The following is a 25,997-nucleotide window of genomic DNA, read 5'->3' on the forward strand; positions in this document are numbered from 1 at the left end:
TCTTAGCAACAGTTGACTTCTTTTGTTGACTTCTTCTAAGCATGGCTGTAAGACAAGCAGTTAAAAATTGGCTGCTCTGTATCCATAATAACTACAATGAGGAGTCAGCTCCATTTCTCAGCTTCCACAGATTTCAGGAGCATTTGCTTTATGCATTTGTGTTGGCCCATCTCTGTTTAAGAGCACATCTACAGTACTGCGATCCCAATGGGCGAACCTTACCATAAGTGCTTCCTTCACTGGCAGTGTTAGCATTGGATATGCCTTGCTTACATCCATTTCAGGTGTTCATAATCCATCACTTAAGGGGACCCTTTATTTTTTTTTATTGTTTCTCAGATTCAGTTCCTTCAAAGCTAAGGCAGAAATTCTGTCCATAATATGATTTTAAATGTCACTTGGTTGCACGGTATGTAGATTCCCCCCCCCCCCACCGCCTTTAATTGTAACCAGGGTTCTAATTGGACCATTTTGTGAGAGAACCGTTTTCTGTGAGTCTGACTTTTGTAAGGAAAGGAAAGGAGTAAGAAGTAGGATTGCTGTTATTTTAATGAATGGTATTCAGTTCTATTATTTCTGAAATGGTAACATAATTTTTCTTTTCCATTCAGTGGGTTAGGGAGTTTTCACTGAAAATAAATAGGATCTTAATGGACATTGTAAAAGTGGTTATGGACAGTAATGGCTATTAGAGTGCTTGCAGTTTTCCAACAAGTTGCATGTAATTTGGTCATAAAAATCAAATTTCCTTTGTTAAAAATGCAATGAAAACATATTGGAATGTTTAATGTTAAAAATGATGCTGCCATCAGAGTTGTGTAGCTTGTAATATTTAATAATACATCAGGAGTTAGTCATGTATTTCATTAAATGTTTCACATGCATAAGGAATATATTTGGAAAACATATTTTAAAGTAATAAGACTGACGTAACCACAGCACTGAATATTTACTAAACATATTCAGGGTCAACTTGATAAGCGTTTTCTCCAAATATTTTGCTAAGATAGTTATACAAAAAAACTTATTGGTGCAAAATGAGCTAATATTAATGATAAACCTCTATAAACATTCATTATATATTCTACTTTATTTTTATTGATTAACTCAATATTGAGGCACACCATAGCAGCACTGTATGTTAGTTTGTCAGCAGTGTCATTAAGTCCTCATAGAAAGAGATGGAACTCTCAGATGGCTTTAATTAAAGAAAAATCAAAATACTTTCCACTACACTTCTATAAGCAGTTGTAAAGTCACAAGGAGATAATGATGGGCTTCTATCTATCTATCTATCTATCTATCTATCTATCTATCTATCTCGAATAGCATTAAAAACAAATACAGGGTTTGGGGGTTTTTTTGTTTGGTTTTTTTTGTCTCTGCCTGATGTGTACTTCTGGTTCCAAATGAGGTGTGTGTGATTGACTGGCCAGTTCGTAACTGTGGTGTTTGTAACTCTGAGGTTCTACTGTACAACCGGAGATCTCAGTCCTGCATGAGGATTTGCTAGGGTGAATCCCTGCACCTGTTCAGAGTCTCATTGACTTTAGGAGACTAGCAGATCCTGATGCAGGATCACAACCTTAAGCTGTGCTGATGTTTCAGCTTCGTTGGCCTTCACAGGCACGGAAGAGAGAATGATTCTAAGGAAGGGAGGATGTGGAAAAGACGAAATGACTGTGACTTAGAGAAGGAGAAAGGGGTGAAGGAGAAAAGAGGAGAGGAAGAGACTTACAGAAGAGAGTGAGAGGGGTGCTGGGTAAGAAGAGAGAGGGAATGACACTGGAGAGAAGATAAATCAATTGAGAGAATAAAGAGGTTTGAGGAGAAGAATATGGGGGAGAGAGAAGGAAAGAGACTGAAAGAGAAGGAGGGAAAGAACACTGGGACAGAGTGGAGGGGAGAGAAAGAGAAGAAAGACTAACTGACAAGCTGCTCTGCCATCTGACTGATAGCCACAAAGAAATCACAGGTTGGTCTCACGTAACAATACTAATACCTAGCTCTCATGTAGCATGTTTCAGAGTGCTTTACAGAGGAGGTCAGCATCATTAGTCCTGTTTTACAGATGGGGGAAGTGAGGCACCGAGACTTGTGCAAGGTCAATGGCAAGGCCAGGGATAGAACCCCAGGTCTTCTGAGTTCCAGTTCAGTTCTCTTTCTGCTAGGCCCCACTGCCTCACATTCAGCCCACTATTGCATTGGCATGTGGTAATATTGCATTTTGGTGCAGTGTTCTCACCCAGCGATACAATATTATCGTGTTATGAGTTCATTCCCCATCTTTCCTAACACTCCCATGCTGCTGTAAAATGGCTTTCTTCTGGGATAATAATCTGGTAGTCCAGCAGAATGAATGGAATAGCAGTCAAACACAAGTACCCTGCAGGAATAACATGAAAGGATCTACATGTGGCTTGAGCACCAGAGTTTTCTAAGCTCTCCCCTTTCTATGTTACTCAAAGTATCTCCATTACCCGGCATTGTAGTCTGCTTCATTATTCATCACTCACTAGAACACTGCTATAATATTGGAAACTTTTCCATTTCCAGTAATTCTCTGTTTCTAGTATAAATCCTATGTACTGGTATATTTTCTATTTGTTTAGGCCAGATGATACGTACTCGGGCCATAATTATGCAGGCACAAGGAGAAGGAAGGCTATGCCCTACACAGCTCACCCAGTACAGAAACTGTCCTGTAAAACCCTGCTACACTTGGATTCTCGGGGCATGGTCACCATGCAAAGTAGAGGTATGTCTTGTTGTTTTGCTTGTGAGGCGCTTCTCAGGTGATGCTCGTAGAAACGCATTTCATCAACGACAAATGGCACAATTAGGTGACACAATTAATTTATACAGCTTTTCAGAGATCTAAGTATTTTTGCTGCCATTAAGACCATGCTAACATCCACTTTAAAACAGTGAGTTCATCATGAGTTGAACTATTGTGTTTTATCCAGCCATTAGATTAATAGATTCCAAGGCCTGAAGGGACCATTGTGATCATCTAGTCTGACTTGCTGTATAACACAGGCCATAGAACTTCCCCAAAATAACTCCTTTGAACATATATTTTAGATAAACATCCAGTCTTGTTTTAAAAATTGCCAGTGATGGAGAATCCATCACAACCCTTGATAAATTGTTCCAATGGCTAATTACCCTCACTGTTGCCGACTTGCACCTTATTTCCAGTCTGAATTTATCTAGCTTCATCTTCCAGCCACTGGACCACGTTATACCTTTCTCTGCTAGATTGAAGAGCCCATTCTCAAATATGTGTTCCCCATATAGGTACTTACAGGCTGTACTGAAGTCACACCTTTAGAAACTAACTGTAACAGTGCAAGTCGTAGTAGGGTACACATATATCAGTACTGAATTGAGTTCCGCCAACTCTTCCTGGAGTGCAGCTCTAGCAAACCATTATATAATTACTTACAGCAATGCTAGCAAGCAAATGTATGTAGCAGATTTTGGAAGTAGTAATAACAATGACCCCGAGAATAACTGATGTCCCTAGACATTTATAATGTCTTAAACACTTCAATTTAAAGTGATTCTGTGGAGTGTTGATTACTATATTCTTCTTAGTGGAGTTATCAAAATGGCCTGCAAATGTAAAAGACTCTTAAATTGCAATGCATAGCACACATACCCCCCCTTGCTTTGCTATCAATGGGAATATGCGTTTTCTCACTATCTTCGTGTTGCTTTGTGCTTGCATTGATTTATCTTACACTTCCCCCCCCCGCTCCTTAGTAATTGATGTGAATTAATTTGTAATTAAATTGATGTGAATTTTCTACACCGAAGTTACTCCTACAGAGTGAAATTTGCTTCACCTCTATTAACCCGTACTAACTGTCCTCTATGAGGAAGAAGTATGAGTGAAATGCCAAGAGGAAATCCACTCCCTTCACCCAGGGCACATGACCTCAGTGCAGATCTCACCATGGCTGCTGTTCCACACTATGGGACAAAGAGAGTTGGGGCCATTAGATGTGTGTGCAAGTGCAGATCCCCTGGCCTTTCTTCTGATCTACCCTTATTATGATGTAGCAGGCTTTGTGCTGTCTTCTGCTCCCACATTTCTCCCATAGAGGGAAGAGAGGATGCAGCAAGTGTGCCTTGTGATGACTGCTGCAGCTGGCATAATCTAGAGCAGCCTTAGCCCATTGTAAATTGTAACTGGAACTGTTTTGACCCTTGGCTGTCCCACAATCAGGGAAGCAGCAAGAGGACTTAGGGCCACCCTTTCCTCCTGCTCTTTTCAGTTCTGCTAAATACAAACCAGGTACAACTGATAATGTGACCCATGCATGTAAACGTAATATTTTTGTAGCCCTAACTCCCTGGGATCTAATCTTGTCCAAGTAAACAGGGTTAGTTCTGATGAGTACTAGATGGGAGGCCTTTAATTGTAGGAAATAGTGCTGGTGATAAGGGAGTGGACACTTCTCTCTGAGTTAGGTACTGAATCGACACCCTGACATATTGCTAAGATTATTAAGTTAATGGCACCTTTTGCAGAAAAGAAGCATGTTAAATCTGGAGGCTGGCCAAATTTCAGCTGAGATAAAGTAATTACATCCTGTCTACCCCAGATTTCACCCTGCACTTTCAGTAGGATACAGAATTCTTCTTTCCTTCCTAAACTATTGTGTTGTCTTTCTGTGCTCTATTAAATGGCTGTCAGAGGTGGCTGCACTTCAATGGGGCTGGGGGGAAGGAGGAGTGGTTCCTTTACAATGTATTTTAGCAAAGCTCTTAAGGAAGAGGCATGTTATATAAATGTAAGGCAATTTACTTCTAATTTTTTTCAGGGAATGAATCCTAAATTCACCTTCCAAGGTATCAAAAATCTTGTTTTTCACAGGTGTTCTGTTGAATTGACATTGACTAAAATGACATCTGAAAAATCTGTTGTGAAAGTAGCCTGACATGGTTAAATAAACAATAATCTTAATTATGAATAATATACAATATTTATCTTTTCTGTATTGTAGGATACCTGTAAAATATTTCGTGGTCTTAGAATAGTAACCGTTTTAATCCTAAATTAGTTGTTTGGTGTGAATGAGTAGAGCTGTTTGCATGCTTAGAAGTAGGGCCTGGCCCACCAGATGCTCTGCATTGCAGATTTTCACATTATTTAAGCCAGAGAGAGGTAGGTATTACTGTCAGTCCTTGTGTCCTAAAACAAGATATGTTGGAATGCACTTTTGGCAGTAATAGTACCGGAATGCACTACCAGCTCCCAAAGGCAGTGCAGTGGTTCAGTGCAAGTCAAGCCCTGATTACCACCGTCCATGAACCTGCATGCATCACAGGCCATTTCCAGTTGTTCAAGGAGCAAACCTGCAGCCTTCAAAGAGATGGAAAACCTTTTAGAAGCAGTGAACGTTACCAGTCCTAAAGCAATAAGGTACATAAATGGCAGAAAATTAAACCTGAGTCTGAATGTTTCCCTCTATAACATCCTATCATAACCTGGATAAAAAACATCAACAACATGAAGTATTACTAATTTTTATTATTTGGATATTAAAGGAACATGAGACACGTAGTTAGACATTAACAAACCATTTATCCAGGGCCTCAATATCATTTAAATTATATGCATTTAACACCAAATTTCCAAAGGTATTTAGGCTCCTAAGGCCCAGAGAGGTTCCCAGTGGGATTTGCAAAAGTGCCTAAGTGCCTAACTTTCATTAATTGGGAGTTGGGTGCCTAGACACTTTTGAAAATCCCACTAAGCACCTATTTGCATCATTTGGTGCCTAATACCATCAAAAATCTGGCCCTCAAAGTCTGATCATGCAGCCCTTTCTCGCAAAGGAGAATGCATACCCGAATAGGTGCTCTCTGATGAGGGAAAGTGTTGCCCAATCGGGCCCTTAATTAACAACTCTTTTCCCTCAGCAGAGAGAACATTTACCAAGCAGACCTTACTCTTGGGAGCTATGTATATCCAATAACCTCCTCGGGGAGCTTCCTCTGTTTATCACCTGTTATTCAATTTGGGCTGATTATTGATATCCTTACTCTAGCAAATTCCTACTGAACTCCACTGGATGGTTGGAACTTCAGGAATGGGTCCTACATAGTTTTAGGAAGCAAATAGGGACCAGTATTTTTCTCCTGATTTATTTATGCACCATATATAGTAAAAAAGCAAGCTTCCCTTGTCCTCTGTAAATGGCATCATGACTTTCCATTTTCAAAAAGTATGATGATCCCTGCCACGAAAGGACGTTGTTAGGTTTGGTTGTTTGTAAAGCCAGCCTTAAATAATAAACAGAGGTCACCATTAAAGGTTAAACATTTACCACAGCATAATATCTGAGATACAGTAGCTATTTCCTATTCCAAGTACAGGGATATCCAAAGATATCACTGATGTATCACAGTGTAGTAACTGTGTTGACAAAAGGCTGACTTTAGAGTGGACAGCACTGTATTAGAGGTAGATATTATTGTCAGCTAGAATAAGTGTCTTTTCATATCATTTTAGTCTCTACAATACCGATTAGTCATTTCCTTGTGCTTTTCTTCTAAGTTTGAAATATACAGTAGTTTGATTAGACCCTGTCTGCTGAGAGTTCCTTCCATATCATATTCTGTCTCCACCAGTAATTTCTAAGAACTCCAACCCAGTTTGGCACCTGGATGAGCTATTCATGCACCATTAATCCAAGTCTGCAACAGAGGCTTCTGCAGTGAAATAGCAATTTAGAATAGTAAGTTACATACAGATTAGATTGAAACACAATGTTGAAAACTTAATGTCTAGCTGCATACAGTAAATCTGCACTAATACTTCTCTTAGACATTTGATTACCAACTGCTTTAAATCCAACTCGTTATACCCTCACTTATATTTCACTACCTGTCAATGAGGAGGTGCAGAGAAAATGAGAAAGGTACTGCATGAATATGAGAAAGCCAGTCTTGAGATTCCTGCTACCAAGCCCAGTGCTGAATAAATATACTTGGTAGGTAGCCCTTTAGGTCTGTGAATGAGGTCCATTATTTTCCAAGAATCTACTGCCAGGTGATCCAGAGTAGCACTTCCCAGAGTAGCCCAATAAAAGCAGAGTTTTTACTTAAGGAGTTTTATAAAATGCTCATTTCCATAAAGCTCAAGTTGCACATATGTAATAAACATAACATCATTACAAGTCCACATCTTTAAAGAGAGGACAACAAACCCCATCACCTACAACAGTCATATCTTCCCTCCTCCCGATAGCATCCTTCAAGGTGTGACTGTCATTTTGTCATCTGTTTAATAAAAAGGTATTGATTTTCCAATAAAGTTAGTGCTTTTCAATAAGTATTCCACAGCAGCACTGAAGGAGTGTATGGCTCAGGTGACTGGTGGTAGGGTATGGAGCCTTTCAGCTCTGGTTCAGATCTGATCTACTTCATGATAACCAAAAGTTGCTAAGCTTTTATGACAGGTCAGTAGGGTGCATGATATAAATGGGTGGTCTCTGTCCACTGTTCAGTTGCTAATTGTCCACATAATAAAGAGAATAAACACATACGCTGTTGACACCATTCTCTGCAGTCTCATTGAAGAGTTCAAGGATTGTATTGTTATAAAGACTGACCATCTTTTAACCGCTAAGATCAGAGTTGCAGTATATTGTCCGGGGAATGTATGGAAGCCTACATTCCTTCCACCCGTTACATAGCCATTCTGTGGCGAAACTGAGGATTTCAGTTTCCAGTGCTAATTGGAAAGGTTTGAATATCATGAAAATATTTTCTAAAGCTCTATGAATTTCACACTTACTGATTATCCAGATGATCAAAAGCCAGTTCCAGTCATTGTGCTCTGTGAATTTGAATTCCTGCTGCAGAGTCACTGGGGTATTGTACTCTTACTTCCTTGTCCAAACTGTTTAGAGAATTACGCAGCTATTTAACAGTTATGGCCAATTCTACCCTAGAGATGATTACATCTTAGTGCTGGCTAAAGTAATTTCTGTATACATCATGCTCGATCATGTCACTGAGGCCCAGTCCCCGATAGGGCAGTGTGGAGCTGTACCTACCACCATCTCCATGTCCTGACCCTGAGAAGCTCCTGACAGTTTTCTTCCTTAGTTCTTCAACTCTACAGAAATCCTCCTGCATCCTCCTGGTGTGCAGGGGAGGCAAGTGCACTGGTACGCTTCATCAAGCATGCAGCACATCTCCCCTTATAGTCCTGCCAGATCTGCTGATCAGTGCATGTGGGGAGGAACCTGGTACTTCCCACCTGCCCAATCACAGCTGTTTCATAAAAGTGCAAGAAGGCGGTTTACCCTCCCCCCAACATTGCACACCTGCAGAGGAGGTGGGCACAATCTAGTTACATAAGCCTGGATCCACAGAGGGTCATAGGCATTGCAATGCTCAGCATCACTTCACAGCACCTGATTTTTGGGCACCTAGAAAATCACAGGAAGAACACTGCAATCTGTAATACCTGTGTTAGGCACCTAGACAACCTATGCAAAGAATCAGGAGAGAGAGTCACCTAAGAAATGTGATCCACAAAAGCCAGCACACCAGGCGAGGTGCCATCTAAGCTAGCCAGTGGGAGTTGTCGACGGGGGTGTGTGACCTAAACTGTGCCTTACTCTCAGAGAGCGGTGCCTAAGTCCAGGCAGCAAGAAGTCACCTACCTCTGCTAGAGATCCACGAACAGGAACCCTTCTCCTGCAGTCAGGCAGCAAAGCTGCCAAAGGCATTTTTTATGAGAATGAGTTAGGTGCATGCCTTGCTCCACACAAAACAACTGGAGGAAGAGGTGGTGCGGCTGCCGAGCTTATAACTTTTAGCCAGACTACCCAAAGCTAGTGATTAGCGCACTCACCTGGGACATGGGAGACCCAGGTTCAACTCCCGCCTCTGCCAGAGCTGGGTACAGATTTTAACGGGTCTCTCCCACTTAGCAGAAGAGTGCTCTAACCACTGAGCTATGGGATAGTCTGATGTGGGCTCCCTCAATCTCTTGTGTTGAAGCTCTTCCACTCTGGATAAAGAGTGACTGGAGCTGGAGCACTGGACCCTGGGTTTTCCATCTCACAGGTGGGTGCCATAACCACCAGGCTACAGAGTCAGTCTCACTCTCTCTCTCAGGTCCAGTGACTGCTCCAGTATGGATAAATACTTAAATGTGGGGGGCGGGGGGCGGGAGTGAGAGAGAGATATGACTCTGTAGCCTGGTGGTTAAGGCACTCAGCTGGGAGGTGAGAGACCTAGGGTCCAGTCCCCCAGCTCCCATCACTATGTCATTATTCATCCACTGTTGAACAACTTAAACAGGAGAGACTGAGGATCCCCATATCAGAATATCCCATAGCTCAGTGGTTAGAACACTCTTCTTGGAGGTGGGAGATGCCTGTTTAAATGCTTACCCACCATCTGCCTGAGAGAAGAATTGAAAATATTAAAATATCCCAAGTGAGTGCTCTTACCACTGGGCTGAAAGGCATAAGGTGGGCAGTGGTACCACCAACACTCTCCAGGTTTGGAATGGGACCAGATCTGGGAGATGGTCTAGAGTGAGGCAGCAGTGTGCATGCCCAGAGGCAGAAACTTAGGTGCTGAGGGACCTTTTACCTTGAAAACTTGGGTGCTAAGTGAGTTTAGGCACCTATATGGTTTGGCAGAAGTTTTATGGATCACAGTGAAGCCTAAAATTGGAATTTATGTACCTAAACCCTAGATTTAGGTGCTTATGTGTGGGGTTTAGGCACCTAATGCCTTTGTGGATTGAGACCAGAGTCTGTAAAGCACTTTGAAATCCTTCCAGGTGAAAGTGCTATATAAATTCACTTATTATTTGATTATTGTTTAAGTTAGCAACATATGATTGTTATCACTCACAGGGTGGACAATGCGGTGAAGGATTCCAAATCCGTAACCTCACGTGTATGGTTCATGATGCCTCTATGTCTGTTCCATCCAAACAAGTAAAAAATGCATTTTGTGGAGAGCTGCCATCAAAAGACAATGCACTACAATTGCCATGTTCTGTGCCTTGCCCAGGTAAGCTCTCAGGGGCAGGGATCCCTCTCTAGTTTTAACAGTCACAACTAGTATCATAAATCAAACCGCTATTAATTATTTGCATTGTGGTAACATCCTTCAATCAGGCTCAGGGCCCCATTGTTCTACTACAAGTACACAGGAAGATACAGCCCACAAAGAGCTCAAGAGAAGACACAGCAGACTTTCTGCCAAGCAATTGGAGGGCATGGGGGAGAGAAAATGAAGGTGACAGTAATAAGAATTTGTGATTCTACAGATTAGCTGTGTGTTCAACCTGATGGTTTTAGATCTTTTGAAAGAGGTTTTCCATTATTTTGCAGATACAAAAATAACAGAAGAAGCCATGCTAGCGGGTTATAATTGGCATTATTTCCAAAAGACTAGCTGTATGTTTAAACTATCCTTTGAGGCTGTCTCCTTTGGATAACAGTGTTTTATTCTTTTGACGTGTAGGTGATTGCCATTTGACAGGATGGTCAGAGTGGAGCTCATGTGAGCTAACGTGTATTGATGGCAGGAGCTTTGAGACCACTGGTCGCCAGTCTCGATCAAGAACCTTTATCATTCAGTCTTTTGAAAACCGAGACAGCTGTCCTGAGCAAGTCTTGGAGACAAGGCCTTGTTCAGGTATTGAAGCCACAGCCCTTGGCTTCATTCCACTACAGGTTTATGTTTTTATAGTTATGGGAAGGTTAATTGCTTTGTCTTGTTTAAATTGTAGGAGGGAAATGTTATAACTATGCATGGAAAACCAGCCTTTGGAGAGATAACAAACGTACAGTGTGGTGCCAGCGTTCAGATGGGGTAAATGTCACAGGTATGTCTACAAGCATGGGACACAGTGTGGTAGCTTAGCTGAGAGTTATTAGGGTTAGCATGGGAGGGAAATGTAAAGAGTTTTTTAAATTATGTGGAACTTGAAAGAAACAAAAACCATTGTTAGCTGATTTTGGACATAGATTTCCCAAAGTTCAGTTTGGATTGTCTGATTAGGTCCTTTTAATAATGACATATTTGTGTTTGAATTTAGCTAGGAAACACAGATATGAATTCACCAACTTCTTTTCAGATCATTGTAACAAATAGGATGTAAATGAGATGATTTGCCAATTTATGCCTGGGTTTTGTTGGTGATTCAAACACAAGTATGAATTCACTAAAAAGGCCTGAGTGGGCCAGTTTGTATATCTGTTATCAGTGTGAGTGTTACATAATTTTAGAGAAAGAAGGAGAAACGACATTGGTGCTTGCAGATTCTGCAATTCTTCTTCCCTTCTGTGCACCAGGAAGCTTCATCCACTCACCCCTCCACCTCTATCAATAGAAAAGCATACTATATGGTCAGCACGTCCAGGCCCAGTGGGTCCACATGGTTTGCAAGTCCCTAGGATCTCTTTCTGGTTATATAAATGAGGAAATAGAAAATAGAAATCTTCCCACCCCACTCCTATGTATAAAGATTTTTTTTAAATGTTATATAACAAACATTAGCTGCAAGGATAGCAAAGTAGTTAAAAGAGCTGGTTCTACAACAGAGTTCAAAAAAGAACTAGATAAATTCATGGAGGATAGATCCAGCAATGGCTACTAGCCAGGATGGACAGGGATGGTGTCCCTAGCCTCTATTTGCCAGAAGCTGGGAATGAGCGGCAGGGAATGGATCACTTGATGATTATCTGTTCTGTTCATTCCCTCTGGGGCACCTGGCACTGGCAACCTTCGGAAGTCAGGATACTGGGCTAGATGGACCTTTCTGACCCAGTATGGCCGTTCTTACGTTCACATTTTCCATATTCACATGAAAGCTTCAAGCAGTACAAGGAGTAGTGGGCATGAGGATTAGACACCAGTGTGAGATGCAGGAAATCTTCTAGACTTCCTGTGTGGCCTCAGGAAAGTCATTTAATCTCTCTCTACCCTTTTTCCCCATCAATAAAATGGATAAAAATTCCCTGCCTTGTGAAGCTAGCTTAACTAATGAATCATACAGAGCTACTATGATGATGAAGCTCCATAGAAAAGCATATAAATAAATTTTAATATAAGCAAAAAAATGCTATTCAACCCCAGAAAGATGAGCATTAATCTTTGTCAAAACATTATAAAATGTATTCTTGAAAGTACGTGGTGATGAGAATTTCTTTTACAGGAGGTTGTTCTGTTCACACCCAGCCTGCTGAAACCAGACACTGCAATCCAGAGTGCAAAAAACCATTCACCTACTGCACCCAGGTAAGCGGCTGCTGCAGAAGATATTTTAGGAATTATCTTATCTTGAACATCTTAGAAGCTTTCTAACCCCTCTAACAATGGTGTGTCCATGACACCACCTAGAGATGATTCTGGGAATTTGTGTTTAGAATTTAGATCCTGAGGAAAAGGTGACTTGCACAAATCTGAGCTGGGTTAACAGTGTTACATTTCTGGTTTGCTTTTTAATTAAGAGTTTTATCTGAGCTGTTGACTATAGATATGAGAGGTCTGGAACTTCTTTAAAGATGGGAGCTCAGAGACTGCTCCCTTTCTACTCCCTGGGTGGGGACAGAGAGAGCCAGGAGGAGGCAGTGACACATCCCCAAGCTTACAGAGTCAGGCTGGTGCACAGAGAAGCAAACAACTAACCCTAGAGAGGTGGTATAGTAGGCACATCCCCCTGCCCACTGGGGGCTCTGCCAGGCACCCTGAGGTTGGATGTTTGCCCTGGAGAGGTTCGACTCCATGCCATCCCTTACTCTGGGGTATGCCTAATGGCCATGATCTAGACTGACATAAGCAAAGAGCTGTGTTGGTCCCAGAATATTAGAGAGACAATGTGGGTGAGGTAATATCATTTCTCTCTCACCAACAGAAGTTGGTCCAATAAAAGCTATTACCTCACCCACCTTGTCTCTAATAAACAGCATTTTCAAACTTTGGGTGTCTTAGACACCTAAAGTGGCATGATTTACAAAGATGCTGGGCATCTGCAGCACCTACCAATGTCAACAGGAATAGCAGATGCAATGGGCTTTGAATCAAGCCCCAGGTGTCTGACTTCAAACATTGCTCTTTGAAAGGGTTCCCATGTTGTTGTTGTTTTCCTTTAAGTTAGTGATAGTTTCTCAGCCATAACCACATATTAACAAGCTCTCTTTTTGTCTCAGAATGTGTAGCTACGGTTGGTTACACAGTTCTGTAAGCAGGCTCAATGGGTGAAATCCTGGGCTCAGTGAAGTCAACAGCAAATCTTCCATTGACTTCACTGGATTTCATGTGGTATCTTTGGTCTCATCCATTGTATTTTGTAAGCCCTGTCTCTGTGGGTTTTCCTTTTATCCAGCGCTGATATTCTAGTTTGGCTGCTGTTGAAATTAATAAAATATTTTACTTTATTATTATGATTGGGAAAATATATTGTGTACTTGGGCCTTTCACTGTCTGTGTGCATAGTGTAAGACATTTCTGAGAATATAAATATAAGCAAGTCACAGAATACTTGGGTGGGGGGAATCAGAAAAATATCACAGATTTCCTTGACATGCTTAGTAGAATGCACTATGTGGTTTAATACTAAACAAATATTTGTTGCTTAGAGTGGAGTCTGCAGTTGTGAGAGAGGATATACAGAAATAATGAGATCAAATGGTTTCCTGGATTACTGCATGAAGGTACCAGGTTTGGAAGATAAGAAAGCTGATGTTAAAACCAGTGCTGGAAAGAATAAACCTGTCAACTCAAAAATGCATGACATTTTCAAAGGATGGTCTATTCAGCCTTTTAATCCAGGTAAAAAAAAATTGAATAGAAAGAATACATGTTTCTCTATAGAAGTAATACTTTGTAAATCTTAAAATCAAGGATTGTGTAGGAGAGTTTAAATTGTGAGACTAGTATGCTAGTTTGTATCTCTTCATTTATTCCTTCGCTGTCATATCCAGCATAATCATAATTTATTATGCTGAGATATAACAGAGACTGAATGAAGCAATAATGTTTGGCAAAAGCACCCCCATATGGAATTCTTGGAGTTACTTGGAATCACATCTGGCTACTAAATAGTGATGTTCTACAAATGTTGTGCTTGGTACCAGGGAAAGACACCTTGCATCATTAGCATTTCTAAAGGTCTTACAGCAGAAGATTTCTTACAGGTTTCATGACTGGAGACAGGTTTGATTAACCATGTGTTGTCATGTTTTGAAAGGATGTGGGGAAAAAATGGGCTAATGAATACAGAGACAAACTGGATTTAGTTAAAAAGGCTTTAACAAGAAGAGAGAGATTATGTGTTAGGTTGTGATACCTTTAGAATGAGTAGCAATTTGTTCCTCAAGTAGTCCCATTGTGGAGTTAAGGTGCTACAGTAGCTGTGAATTAGGGTATCACAGTCTGGTCAGAAATTAACATTTGTGCACTGACGTGATATCTTGAGTTAGTACTTATTTAAATAAATGGCAGGCTTCCTATTTACTTCACTAGGAGGTGGATTTGACTCATGGGTATAGTATCTGATTACTAATTTGGATGTTATTCTTTATTGAGTAACCTAACCAACAGTTCTGGGGAACAGTACAACTATAACAACTAGGTTTGGTCAGCAAAATTCTTCAATGGGAGAACTTCAGAAAATACAGAGTCTTCAGAAACAAACAAACTGGGTTGCTCTTCTAGCTTTGGTTGATCTTTTCTTCCCCACTGCAAATGTTTTAAAATTTTTATTTTACTTTTCCCCCATTTTGAAACAATATTTATCAGAGTAATTGTATGCAAAAAAACAATAGTGAGAAAACATTAAGATGGACATTTTGATAGACTGAAGTCTCAAGCATGCAAGTTAAGTTCCCCACAAGGAGATTAACTCTATAATACACAAAATAATTGTATTGTATTGTGTTGTATTGTATTTCTTGTGTTTGCAAATTAGTCTGTGATGATCACACAAAATCGGGAAATGTAATGAAAGTTCCTATTATATTATGCGGGACAGAGTTAAGGCTGCCTGAGTGTTTTGATCTGTATGACTTCAAATCAACTTTAATGTTACATTAACTTATTTGGTTTGCATATAATAATTGATCTCGGTATTTACTATATCTGAGCTAATAGTACAGTCAATGGTTTTTAGAACAGAGCATGGTCCAGAAAGAGAGGCAATACAACAACAGTGGTATGTGTGCCTTTCTCTAAAGTTTGACAGTTGATTTTTGAGTTCACTTGCTTGTTACATTTGTAAATATATGTAAAATTACATTTCATAACAACTTGGTGAGTCTGACATTTTTTTCCCCTAAGATGTTTTGCATGACCATGCAGATCTAGTTTTGGAGCAAATGATAATTATTTATCTAATTACTATTAAACTACATTCTATGAAGCCAGAGTGCAGGTACAGAGACATTCCTCAAGTCAAGATGTAATTTAAAAGTAAGGCTGGATGCTCCCCTGCATTTATACCAGCAAAGGAGAGCAGAAAGAAACAAATCAGGTGAGGGGGCACTTTTTGTGTGACCACCTGCGTGTTTTCTAGGTCTCTGGTTTCTAGCTATCCATGCTCAGGTTGAGAGGTGCAGCATGCTTCTCTCCTAACCCATTAAAAATATCAACAGCAAAGTCAGCAGACACTCCATGATGAGCCCTTCCCATAGAGGGAGATAGAATGCAACTGTTGAGGGTCATTGACTAAGGAATCATGATGCAGGGAAGAGATGCCTCAAGTGTAGCACAGAGGGACAACTTTCCCATAAGATCAGAGCCTTTTTCCTTGGTGTTTATGGTTTTTGGAGGCTGCATTCCTCTGCCTCTTGTAACTCCCCCAAGCTCCTTATAGAACATCTGTGATACCCAGGGAGTCCTGAAGACCCATTGTACCACAACTGAAAACCCAGGCCAGCAAGGTGTTGGTAGCATTGGAAAGTGTAGTACGAGGTAAATTGCACTTCCCTCAAGAAACTAATTTAAAAAAATAGTAATCTTTGAAAAAATCGCACCATTCAGATTTAAAAGATAATAATTGGCTGCACCTGTGTGATGGTTGAACTCTTACATGAGATTGAGTTTTGTACAGCCTCTGGTCTGTTATTCACACTGGCTCACATGCATTTCCCGGAAAGTATGCCTGTCTCATAGACTGTTTTTTAAAAAATTTAAAAAACCAGGAGGGAGGGTGAGAGGGTATCATGAATCAGCCATTGCCATGGTATCTGGATACCTTGGAAGGAATACATTGGCTCTAGAGCATAATAAAATTCATAATGTCTATATCATGGGAAAATCCAATATGTTGACATTTGTTGACATCATCTGGAATTTATACCAAACAGCAAAATCCTGAAATGTTTTTCAGAACATAATATTTTGATTCAGAATTGTCAGTTTTGTTAATCAAAAGGAAAAGTTTCAGCATTCTCAAATTAAAACATTTCTCTTTGGGCCAGCTCAGTATTGAACTGTGTCCACCTGTGCCGCATGAAAGTTGTAGTTAGGTTGCCTTTTTCCCCCCATTATCTTCTATGGACTGGACTCCCCACCTTGACTACTTTTCCCAGAATGCACTGTGGTCGTCTGACTCCTGTGACACACCACAGCAGGCCAGGAAGAGGGGAGACTGTGTCTATGTGGGATGACCTGAAATAAAATATTTCATTTTTATTTTTCCATAAATAAAATGAAAAAAAATCAGCAAAATCAAATTTTTCTTACAGAAAATTTAGATTTTGCAGAAAACACATTTTTTTAAAATCAGAAAAGTGTTTGCCACAAAATTTCCAACCAGTTCTAGTTAGCTCCTAGCACCAGTTTCCAGTCAGGAATCTTAATTTTATTCTTATGTGTTAAGACATTATGCATCCTCTTTATATATAGACTGGTAAGAATTAGAAGTATTAGTAAAATAAAGCTTAATAAATGTGATTTGTATTCTGTCTCCTGTCCCTTTCTCACCCCAATGTATTTTAAAATAGATGGTAGACTTAAGATTTGGGTGTATGGAGTATCAGCTGGTGGTTTTCTCATCATACTTTTCCTGATTTTTACATCATATCTTGTTTGGTAAGTACTCTAAGTGTTTTGTTTGTTTTTATTTAAGTCATTTGAAATGCATGACAGTCAAATGCATCAGTGTCACAATGATGTAATTCAGTGGGTCTCAAACTTTTTTACTGGTGACCCCTTTCACACAGCAAGCCTCTGAGTGCAACCGCCCTAATAAATTAAACACACCTTTTTAATATATTTGACACCATTATAAATGCTGGAGATAAGCGGGGTTTGGGGGTGGAGGTTGACAGCTCATGACCCCTCCATGTAATAACCTCACGACCCCCGGAGGAGTCCCGACCCCCAGTTTGAGAACCCCTGATGTAATTGCAGTAAAGCGGATATAAATTTGGCCCATTACTTTGGCTCAGGTGTTAGAATAATGCAAATTCTGCAAAAAGCTGCTCAAAGCTGCATCACAATGGGGTAGAGAATCAGGCAGCCATAACTGTCTCCCTGACAGCTTGACCATTCTCCTGTGTCCAAAATCTAGCCCATGTATATTTTTCTTGTTCTGCTTTTTTTACTCTAGGAGTGTATGTATTAAAACAGAATCTGTGTGTTTTTTAAGAATTTTTGTTCTAGCTACTTTCTTTTTTAATCAAAGTCCAAACTACCCATTATTTGTGACCTCACAGGTTGAGAATATAGAGATGTTTAGGAGTATGATATCACAAGTATAATTTTATGATATCCCTTGAGAAATAAGGAGGAACTTATAAAGTTCTGTGTAACAAATATTTCTACCTTTTTGCAATAAAAAGGGGTAAAAGAAATGAGGATTTATGAGATACAGGCAGAATTTGTTTCTAAATTGACCTGTTTCAGTTTTTCTGTGAGGTGTAGTTTTCTTTACTGTTTTTGCCTTGTGTACAGATTAAGAATAAAAATTATCTACATTTCAAATAGCACCTTAGCCTGCACTCTTTACTCAGGTGATAATTCTTTTGAACTCAGTGGGAATCTTATTTCAGTAAGTGCAGAAATAGTCCTATAACTTGTTTTCTTAAATGTATCCAGTGTATGTTAGGTGTCATGTAATTTGCGAATGGAAATAGCTAGAGCATAAAGTTTTATTTATTTGTAGGGTTTCAAATGATATCTCAATTCACATTTTTGATTTCTGAAGCATGTTTTCATTTTTCTTTCAGCAAAAAAACAAAACAGCATCAAAGTACTCCTCCACAACAGAAGCCTCTGACCTTCGCATATGATGGAGACATGGACATGTAACATAAAAGAAATCCAAATGTATACTTCAACTGCCTTAACTGCTTACTCTTTTATAACTTTCAGATTCCTCAGTTTTTTGAGGAATCTCTTGACGTGTAATATACCAGGCAGAATATAAATATTGAAAATGTGGATTTTTGCCTCTGGTTTATTAAAAAAATGGAGTCAAAGACCTTTAGATCTTGTGAAAAATTTTCCAAATTTTTCTTGTGAAAATGCATCTCTTCCTGTTTGACAATAGGAATAAAAAAAATACAATTTTTTACATAACATTTCCTTTTAAAAAAAAAAAGCATGACAATCCTACGGAAAATGTGACATTCAATGTAAATGACAAATTTGACACTTCATCATTATGCACTATATTAGTGCAGAGTTCCTTATTCTGCACATACTTCAGCAATGAATTTTCTAGTGTTTACGTTTAGTTCAAAAGACTTTGAAGCTGGATTGTGTATTTTGAGAATGCAAAAAAAAAGAATGTGTTGAAATAACTGGAATTCTCTGGGTTTTTAAAGTTAGTGCTTTCTTATGCTGTTTTCTAGCCTGGAATATGATTTTGCGGCATTTCCATCAATAGGACAGAATAAGGATTGTTTAAATTTACAGCACAAGAAGTGGTATAGGTGGTTTCTTACTGAATATGTTTTTTAAAAAGATGAGTAAATAGATGTTTTGATGAACGGGTAGAGAATTTGATTGTTTACAAATGTATTTTAAATTAGATCAAACCATGTAGATACATTCTGGCCATTTAAAATTATAATTCAGTTTAATTACTACAAACTCTGCTTTTGTAATTTAAATTTTCTTATCTGAAATATTTATAAATTCTTTTTTGAATTTAATTATCTGACCTCATTTAATATACATCTGACACAACTACTGTTTGTAGAAGGTCTTGCTTTTTTAAATGTTTGAAAAATACTGAAAAGTTACCATTGTAAACATCTTGGGAACATTTGAAGAAGATAAGTGTTTGTAATAGTATGTGTTGCAAGTAAGAAAGTGCCATCTTGTGGTATTGATGTGTATTTATAAGCAAATAAAATGTTAGAGAGTGAGAATTTTGCTTCCAGTATATTGAATTAAATGTGTGTTAAAGACTTTCATTTTGACCCTTCAGTATGCCTCAAATCACACTCTATATTGGATGAAAACCTGGATAGTCCAGAGTTTTCACCTGAGTGGGTCTGGACATTGTCCCGTCATGTCTACTAGTGCAGGTCAGAAAATGGAGTTTTTCTCCTGTGGAAAACGGTGACAAAAATTATTCTAATTTCTGTCAATTTTTTTTATCTTTTCAGGGGAAACTGGAAATAAATTTTTTTCAGCCAAAACCTAAAGTTTTTGATTGGAAATTGAAATTTTTGATTCAGAAATGATGCTGTGAAGCCTCATGGTAGCTGTCATTCAGATTTCTCATGCCCCCTCAGCCACACTGGCCAGACTACATTTCCCATGATGCAGCCGAGTGTCCTTTCTCACAGAAATATCACAATGCACCAAGGGGGAGACATGCCATCGGGCATCATGGGACGTGTCATTTGGCTGGGCAGCCTGACCCACAGAGGAGAATGGGGGAATAAGAGTTGCAACCCAGGAGATACTGCAGTAACATTTCCTGATAGAAATACATTGTGTTTCTGATGAAAAAAAATCCAATTCTGAGCAGAAAGCGGACAATTTCTGCAAAATAATTTATTTAGGTGAAAAGTCAATTCCTGTTGAAAAATAACTGACAGAAAATTTTCAACCAACCCTACTGTCTAGTCTATGGCTACTAACAGTGTTGAAAACAGGCCTCCTTACTTGGTAATGGTCGGGGCCTAAGATTTTTGTGATAATATTACCTTAGGTAGAACTTTGAATGGGATATACAGAGTAATATGTTACAAGAAAAGGAAATAGAATGCCAAAATGTGACAACAATTTTCTGTGGGAAAAGGTGCAGGCAGAATGGTTCACAGAGGAGGGCAAGGGAACAAACCCAATTAAATAAGCTGATGAGCAAAACAGTGGAGTAGGAAAGTCAATGTAAAAAAAACCTAAACAACTGCAGCTCTTGGTTGCTGCTCTCAACGTGAGTGGTGTAGTGCACTTTGAATTACAAGCCAGTCTGTGATGCTTCATTCTCTCCATGGTCATTGCTCTCCAATGAATATATATATTTTTTCAATTATAGGTCCTTGTTTTTCAACCACAGTGGGTAGCATCTGTTGTAAATTATCAATGTATTTATTGCACTGTTCTACTATGAGATGTTACTCAAAAAAGGAAAGGTCTAAATAAGAGATCAGTTGCTTGTCATTATTGGTTTGTCTTCAGTTCACAAATACTATGTGAGCTGTGTTATATCAATTCATAGGCAACCTGTGGATTGGAAGATTATTATTCTGCAGTATAATAAACAGATCAGTACAGAGAACTGCTCTTTAGATTGGACATTCCTTATTTACAGTGTCACAATAGATATTCAGGAGATTTATAACCAATTAACTCCTTGGGCTTCTGTGCTGCACCACTGTGGTTAAGGTCATTGCTTTCAAAGACAAGCAATAATGAAACAAATCATTTCCACATTAAACAGCACTTACTGTTAATATTACATAGATTCCTAGATTTTAAGACCAGAAAGGACCATTATGATAATCTAGTCTGACCTCCTTCACAACATTTTAAGTGAATATTACATCTAGTCCAACAATTTGTGGTTGAATTAGACAGTGGAATTAGATTGTGGAACTCATTGCCACATGCAGTCACCGTGGCCAAGAACTTAAGATTAAAAAAGATACAGATATCCAGAGTTTTCAGAATGTATGATAATTTTGGAAGGGATGTTAAACCTCATGCTTTAGGATTTACACCAACTTCTAAGTACTGGAGACTGGATGAGACCTAGTGTGGGGAATGGAATGGAATTTCCCAGTTTAAAACAGAGTTGGGTTTACCACAGCTGACCCGATTCTAAATTAGCTATTGCTTGTTGTCTAATCTTGAATTGAAATTGAAAGCCATTTCCTACTCCAATGTCTAAGGAACACAGGCAAGATACTTCCTCAAAGTTGCAGAGTTAATGAAAGACTTTCCTTCCTGTCAGAGTTGTACATAGTCATTCCTGAGAGCACAAGACAGCAGAACTAGCATCATGCTATGCAGCTACCATAGAATCAGCAATTAACAATAATATACTATAGAGGCACAAGGGATAAAACCCCATTCACAGCTGCATGCTCCTCTCCTGGGCAGATACTTGGTTTATATCCAGTTTTATGAAGCTGTATTCTGGGTAGATCTCATTTATTCAAGTGCCAACAATGTGCTTGATGTTATTTGATGCACTGAGCTACCTCCTGACAGATACTTAGTTACTTTCATTTACGTGTTGGCATCGCTTGTTCAGCTAGCCGTGCCAATAAAGATAATGTAATTTGATTTGAATTTGTAACACTTCTAGTAGGTTGCAGCTCCAAGCTCAAGCTGTGCCTATAATAGGAGCACTTTACTGGTATGAGAATACTAGTATCCTATGCCAGCAAAATGCTCCTAATGTGGCCGCAGCTAAGTATGGTAAAACCACTCACAAAACAAGCTATACCAGGGGCTTCTGCCAGCACAGCTGTGTTGGTCAGAGATCACACCTCTTCTACCCATGTACAACAGAGCTATGTGAGCAGTAGTCTAGTGTAGACCTGGCTGTAGTCAATCATGAAACCTAAAGTAAGCCTCACAGTATTCACTGTTCTTTTCCCTTTGGCTCCGAGCTCATCCAGAACTAAAGTGCAGTTCTTCCCTTGCCTGGCTCAAAGCAGTCACCCTCCCTCACCCACTCTTGTACTATGACCTAGGCTAAGTGACTGCTATTCATCCCCTGCCCCAGATGTGAGCCAAAAATGAAGCCCTTATCTATACTCAGTTTTTGTACCAATATAATTATTTTGGTTTGGGTGGTGATATTTTACTGATATAGTTATACCGGTTAACTATCCTAGTGTGGATGCAGTTATACCAATATAAAGGTGCCTTATATTGATATAGCTTATTCCTCTTCCTATACAGAAGCAGCTCTACAACTATCCATGCTGGGAGGCTTTAACTATAGTTAAAATGGTAAAACTTGTAAACAAGGCCTTACAGGATCATATGCATGAATTTGTTGCTTGGTCTACACCCATAAGCAAGACTTAGAAGGATTTGGTTGGCTTTTAATTAAAGGAAGAATTAAATTGTCATTTCTTTTTTTCATACTCAATAGGTATGAACAAAAGTCTTATTATATATATGCTATAGTATTGGTTTTTAAGCCAATCTGCTGTCTCTTGTATTTTGTATGCTGGATACAAGTTTTATTTACACTTGAGGAAAAAAATGAATGAATAATCATAATGCTAATCACAGTTACTGTATGTCTGCTGTATAGATTTTAATGTGTACCATTTTTATCTTCCAGTCTAATCTAGTTTGTACTTATTTTAAAATGTAAGCAACCCTTGCTTATGACGTAATAAATGTCCTAGGAAGAAATTATAAAAGCATATTTCCCCCCTCCAGTAATTGCACTCATTACCGTGGTTTGTTACAATAGAATGCAAAATGGACTGTGGACAGATGTGAATTAAAGCAATTTATGGGACTTTGCTTGGCTTTGAGGCAATGTTTTGATGGAATAAAAATAGAAATCAAGATTCAATTTCCTTCTGATAAAAACCTGTTAACATTTTTGCTTTATGAAGAGTCACATTTTGAAAAATTCTGCAAAACAACTCTTTCAATGGCAAGCAAATTAATTGGAACACAAAGCACTAATTGTTCAGGTGGAGAAAGGTAGGAATTGAAAAGCTACTGTTGGTGCAATTCAATCATTGCAGAAAGCCTAAGTAATTAAGTTGCAACTGGCTTTCCTACAAGGGTTAGGGATGAATGCAATCTAGCCTTGGTGCTATAGCATGGCTATTACTCTAGTTTTCAAGTCAATGGCCTTGAAGTTGCAGGTTTTAACACAATGATAATATTGCTTAGTTGTTTTCAATAGTAGCCATTGTTGTGTTAGCTCTGAAATTCATACTAACTGGGATGTTGAATTAGCTGCAATGCCTATCGGCAGGCAGCGCACCAAAGTAGGCACCATCGTGTTCATGTGGGGCCTGATCCAAAGGCAATAGAAGCAGCATAAGAAGAAACAAGAGTAAGTATGTGGATTATATCACCAAACAAGCTGAAGCAGCTGCTAGAACTGGGAATGATAAAACATTTGATCAGCTCAACAAGGTACTAACTCGCAAAGAGGGGGCCAGTCGAGGATAAACGAGGAAAGCCTTTAACAACAAAGAAAACAATGGGAGGAGCACCTTCAAGGAGTACTAAACAGGCCAACACCACAAGAAACTATTGACTTTGACAAAAAAATGAAACACCCAAAACTAGACATCTTAACATCTCACAACACAAACAATACCAAAGTTTAACCTTGGGAAAGCTGTGGGTGAAGATCAAGTCACTGGGGAAATGTTGAAAGCTTCTGATCAGGAGACCCATTGATAAAAATCACTGAACTCGTCAACAAAGTATGGGACCAAGAAAAGTCTTTAGAAACAATGGCATCATAGTCAAAATACCCAAGAAAGGTAACCTAAGCTATTTCAACAGGTGGGTGAGGTGAGAACTACAGCAACTCCCAATTCAAACCTTCCATTGGAAAGGAAAGGAATACAAGAGGTGCATCAGTCCATGTATGTTGGCAGTAATGTGCAAGCCAGTGGGGATGCCCAGAAGGACATAAGTTCATGAACTTGCATTGTGGTAGCCGCATTCACAAGCATAAACAAGATTTGGTTATTGAATATCTACAACTCAAAGAAAAAACTATGACCTTCAGCTCTGGTTTATTTCCAGCTCTATGACCTTCAGCTATGGTGGATTTCCAGCTTTCACATCTATCTGTTAAGGTGGAAATATCATGTAAGGTATAGACAGACATCTAAATGCCTTCAAAAGCAAATGTCTTAGAAAAACACTAGCTATTAAGTGGAATGAATTTGTAACAAATGCTAAGATTCATTGAAGAGTTCAATAACCCTTTATCTTTAAAGTTAACCAGCAAAGAAGATGGAAATATCTTGGATATATGTTAAGAATGAAGCCAGATTGTCTGCATGCCACTCGTGTCATTGTGCAGTTGGAGGATCAATCAAAAGGGGCTGACTAGAAGGAAAACTTCTGGGACTTAACAACATAGAGGATGTGCAAAAAGTGTCCCCAGATAGACAGGGACGGTGGGGATGGGCTTGTTCATGCCCTAAACAATGTTTAAGGGTGTGGGAAGAATTCATATTTAGCTTGACTTCAACAGAAGTTGCATCAGGCCCTTGGTAACTTGCTATTTATTGCTTATGTAATACTGATAGATCAGCAGTCATTGGTTGGTGGGATTGAACCTTGGACCTCTAGAGCTAAATGCATGAGCCTCTAGTGCATGAGCTAAAAGCCATATGACCCATAGCCAAGATTGTAGAACAGACTCATTAATCTCTCTCTAAGGTCTGGTCTACACTACGGGGGGGGGGTCGAACTAAGGTACGCGACTTCAGCTACGTGAATAGCGTAGCTGAAGTCGAACTACCTTAGTTCGACTGACTTACCCGTCCAGATGCGGCGGGGTCGAACTCCGTGGCTCCAAGGTCGACTCCACCACCGCCGTTCGCAGTGGTGGAGTTCCGGAGTTGACCGGAGCGCGTGGGGAGTTCGAACTATCGCGTCTTGATTAGACGCGATAGTTCGAACTCCGAGAAGTCGAACTCACCGTGTTGACCCGCACGGTAAGTATGGACCTACCCTAAGTGGTCTCGGTGCTACAAGATGGGACAGAACACCACACCCAGGAGGTGTTTGGGTTACACTGACTTAGAGCTTTTCATCTTGAAAGCTCTTTGCAAACAGTAACTAATCAAGCCTTGTAACACCCCTGTGAGATTGAAGTCATGTGACCTAATTATTTAAATAATTTGGATTTACCTTGTGCATTCCCACTCTGTGATTGCAATGTAGAAGACAAGTGGTGATGGATACTTGGGCACCTTGAAGATCAAAAGTGCACCATAGAAATTATGCTATTGCTGCTACCCCTTCTCCAGCAGAAGGGTTGTGACGGAGTTTTGACTGTAAGGCCAAACTGTTAGTTTGCTAGGTATGCCCAAAGTTACTTCAGTGGGGTTTCATGTGCCTAAATGAGGGCAGAAGGTGGCCTGGTGACTTCAGTTTCCAGACCTTTCCTATCACCACCTTTCAAATTTTGAAAAATATCGTGCAAATAATTCAGAATAGACTTCAGTAAGTATTTTTTCCATTTAATGAATGTGTTAACAGTTTCTTGACAATCAACATTGTGTTATCCGAGGTTCTTTCAACCCAAAGTGCTTGGTAATTTTTACTCTGTGTGAGGAGGTGTCAGGAAATAAATCAGGGGAGACACGGCTGTCCGACCGATAGATGGCTGGCACAAACAGGACAACACAAGAGTGCTTTCACTTAAAGCTAAACTTTACTAGTCTCAAGCACTTACACACGTCCGCAACACACCCCCAGCCCTTGATAATTACCAAAGCTGAGTGTGGCTCTCGAGTGGCACAGTGGCAGCCTGTCTGCCGGTGGGGAACACAAGATGCATCCAGAGGGAGAGACCAATCCCA

General features: G+C 39.6%; 1 protein-coding gene across 2 annotated transcripts in view; it reads left to right on the plus strand.

Moving 5' to 3' along the window:
• The window catches only part of THSD7B (thrombospondin type 1 domain containing 7B), a 529,157-nt gene extending 509,807 nt beyond the window's left edge, over positions 1-19,350 (plus strand). The window contains exons 21-28 of one of the 2 annotated variants that reach the window (XM_045031779.1): positions 2,613-2,758; positions 9,900-10,059; positions 10,516-10,689; positions 10,784-10,879; positions 12,212-12,294; positions 13,635-13,827; positions 17,001-17,088; positions 18,228-19,350. In XM_045031779.1, coding sequence (XP_044887714.1) covers positions 2,613-2,758; positions 9,900-10,059; positions 10,516-10,689; positions 10,784-10,879; positions 12,212-12,294; positions 13,635-13,827; positions 17,001-17,088; positions 18,228-18,309 — 1,022 coding nt within the window. In that variant the 3' untranslated portion in view covers positions 18,310-19,350. Of the gene's footprint in view, positions 1-2,612; positions 2,759-6,645; positions 6,753-9,899; positions 10,060-10,515; positions 10,690-10,783; positions 10,880-12,211; positions 12,295-13,634; positions 13,828-17,000; positions 17,089-18,227 lie in introns of those variants that run through there. The other variant, XR_006582520.1, reaches the window with a different exon arrangement.
• The last annotated feature ends 6,647 nt before the right edge of the window (positions 19,351-25,997 follow it).

This window comes from Mauremys mutica, chromosome 10 (genome assembly GCF_020497125.1).
Source record: "Mauremys mutica isolate MM-2020 ecotype Southern chromosome 10, ASM2049712v1, whole genome shotgun sequence".
In the NCBI taxonomy this organism is placed as follows: domain Eukaryota; kingdom Metazoa; phylum Chordata; order Testudines; family Geoemydidae; genus Mauremys; species Mauremys mutica.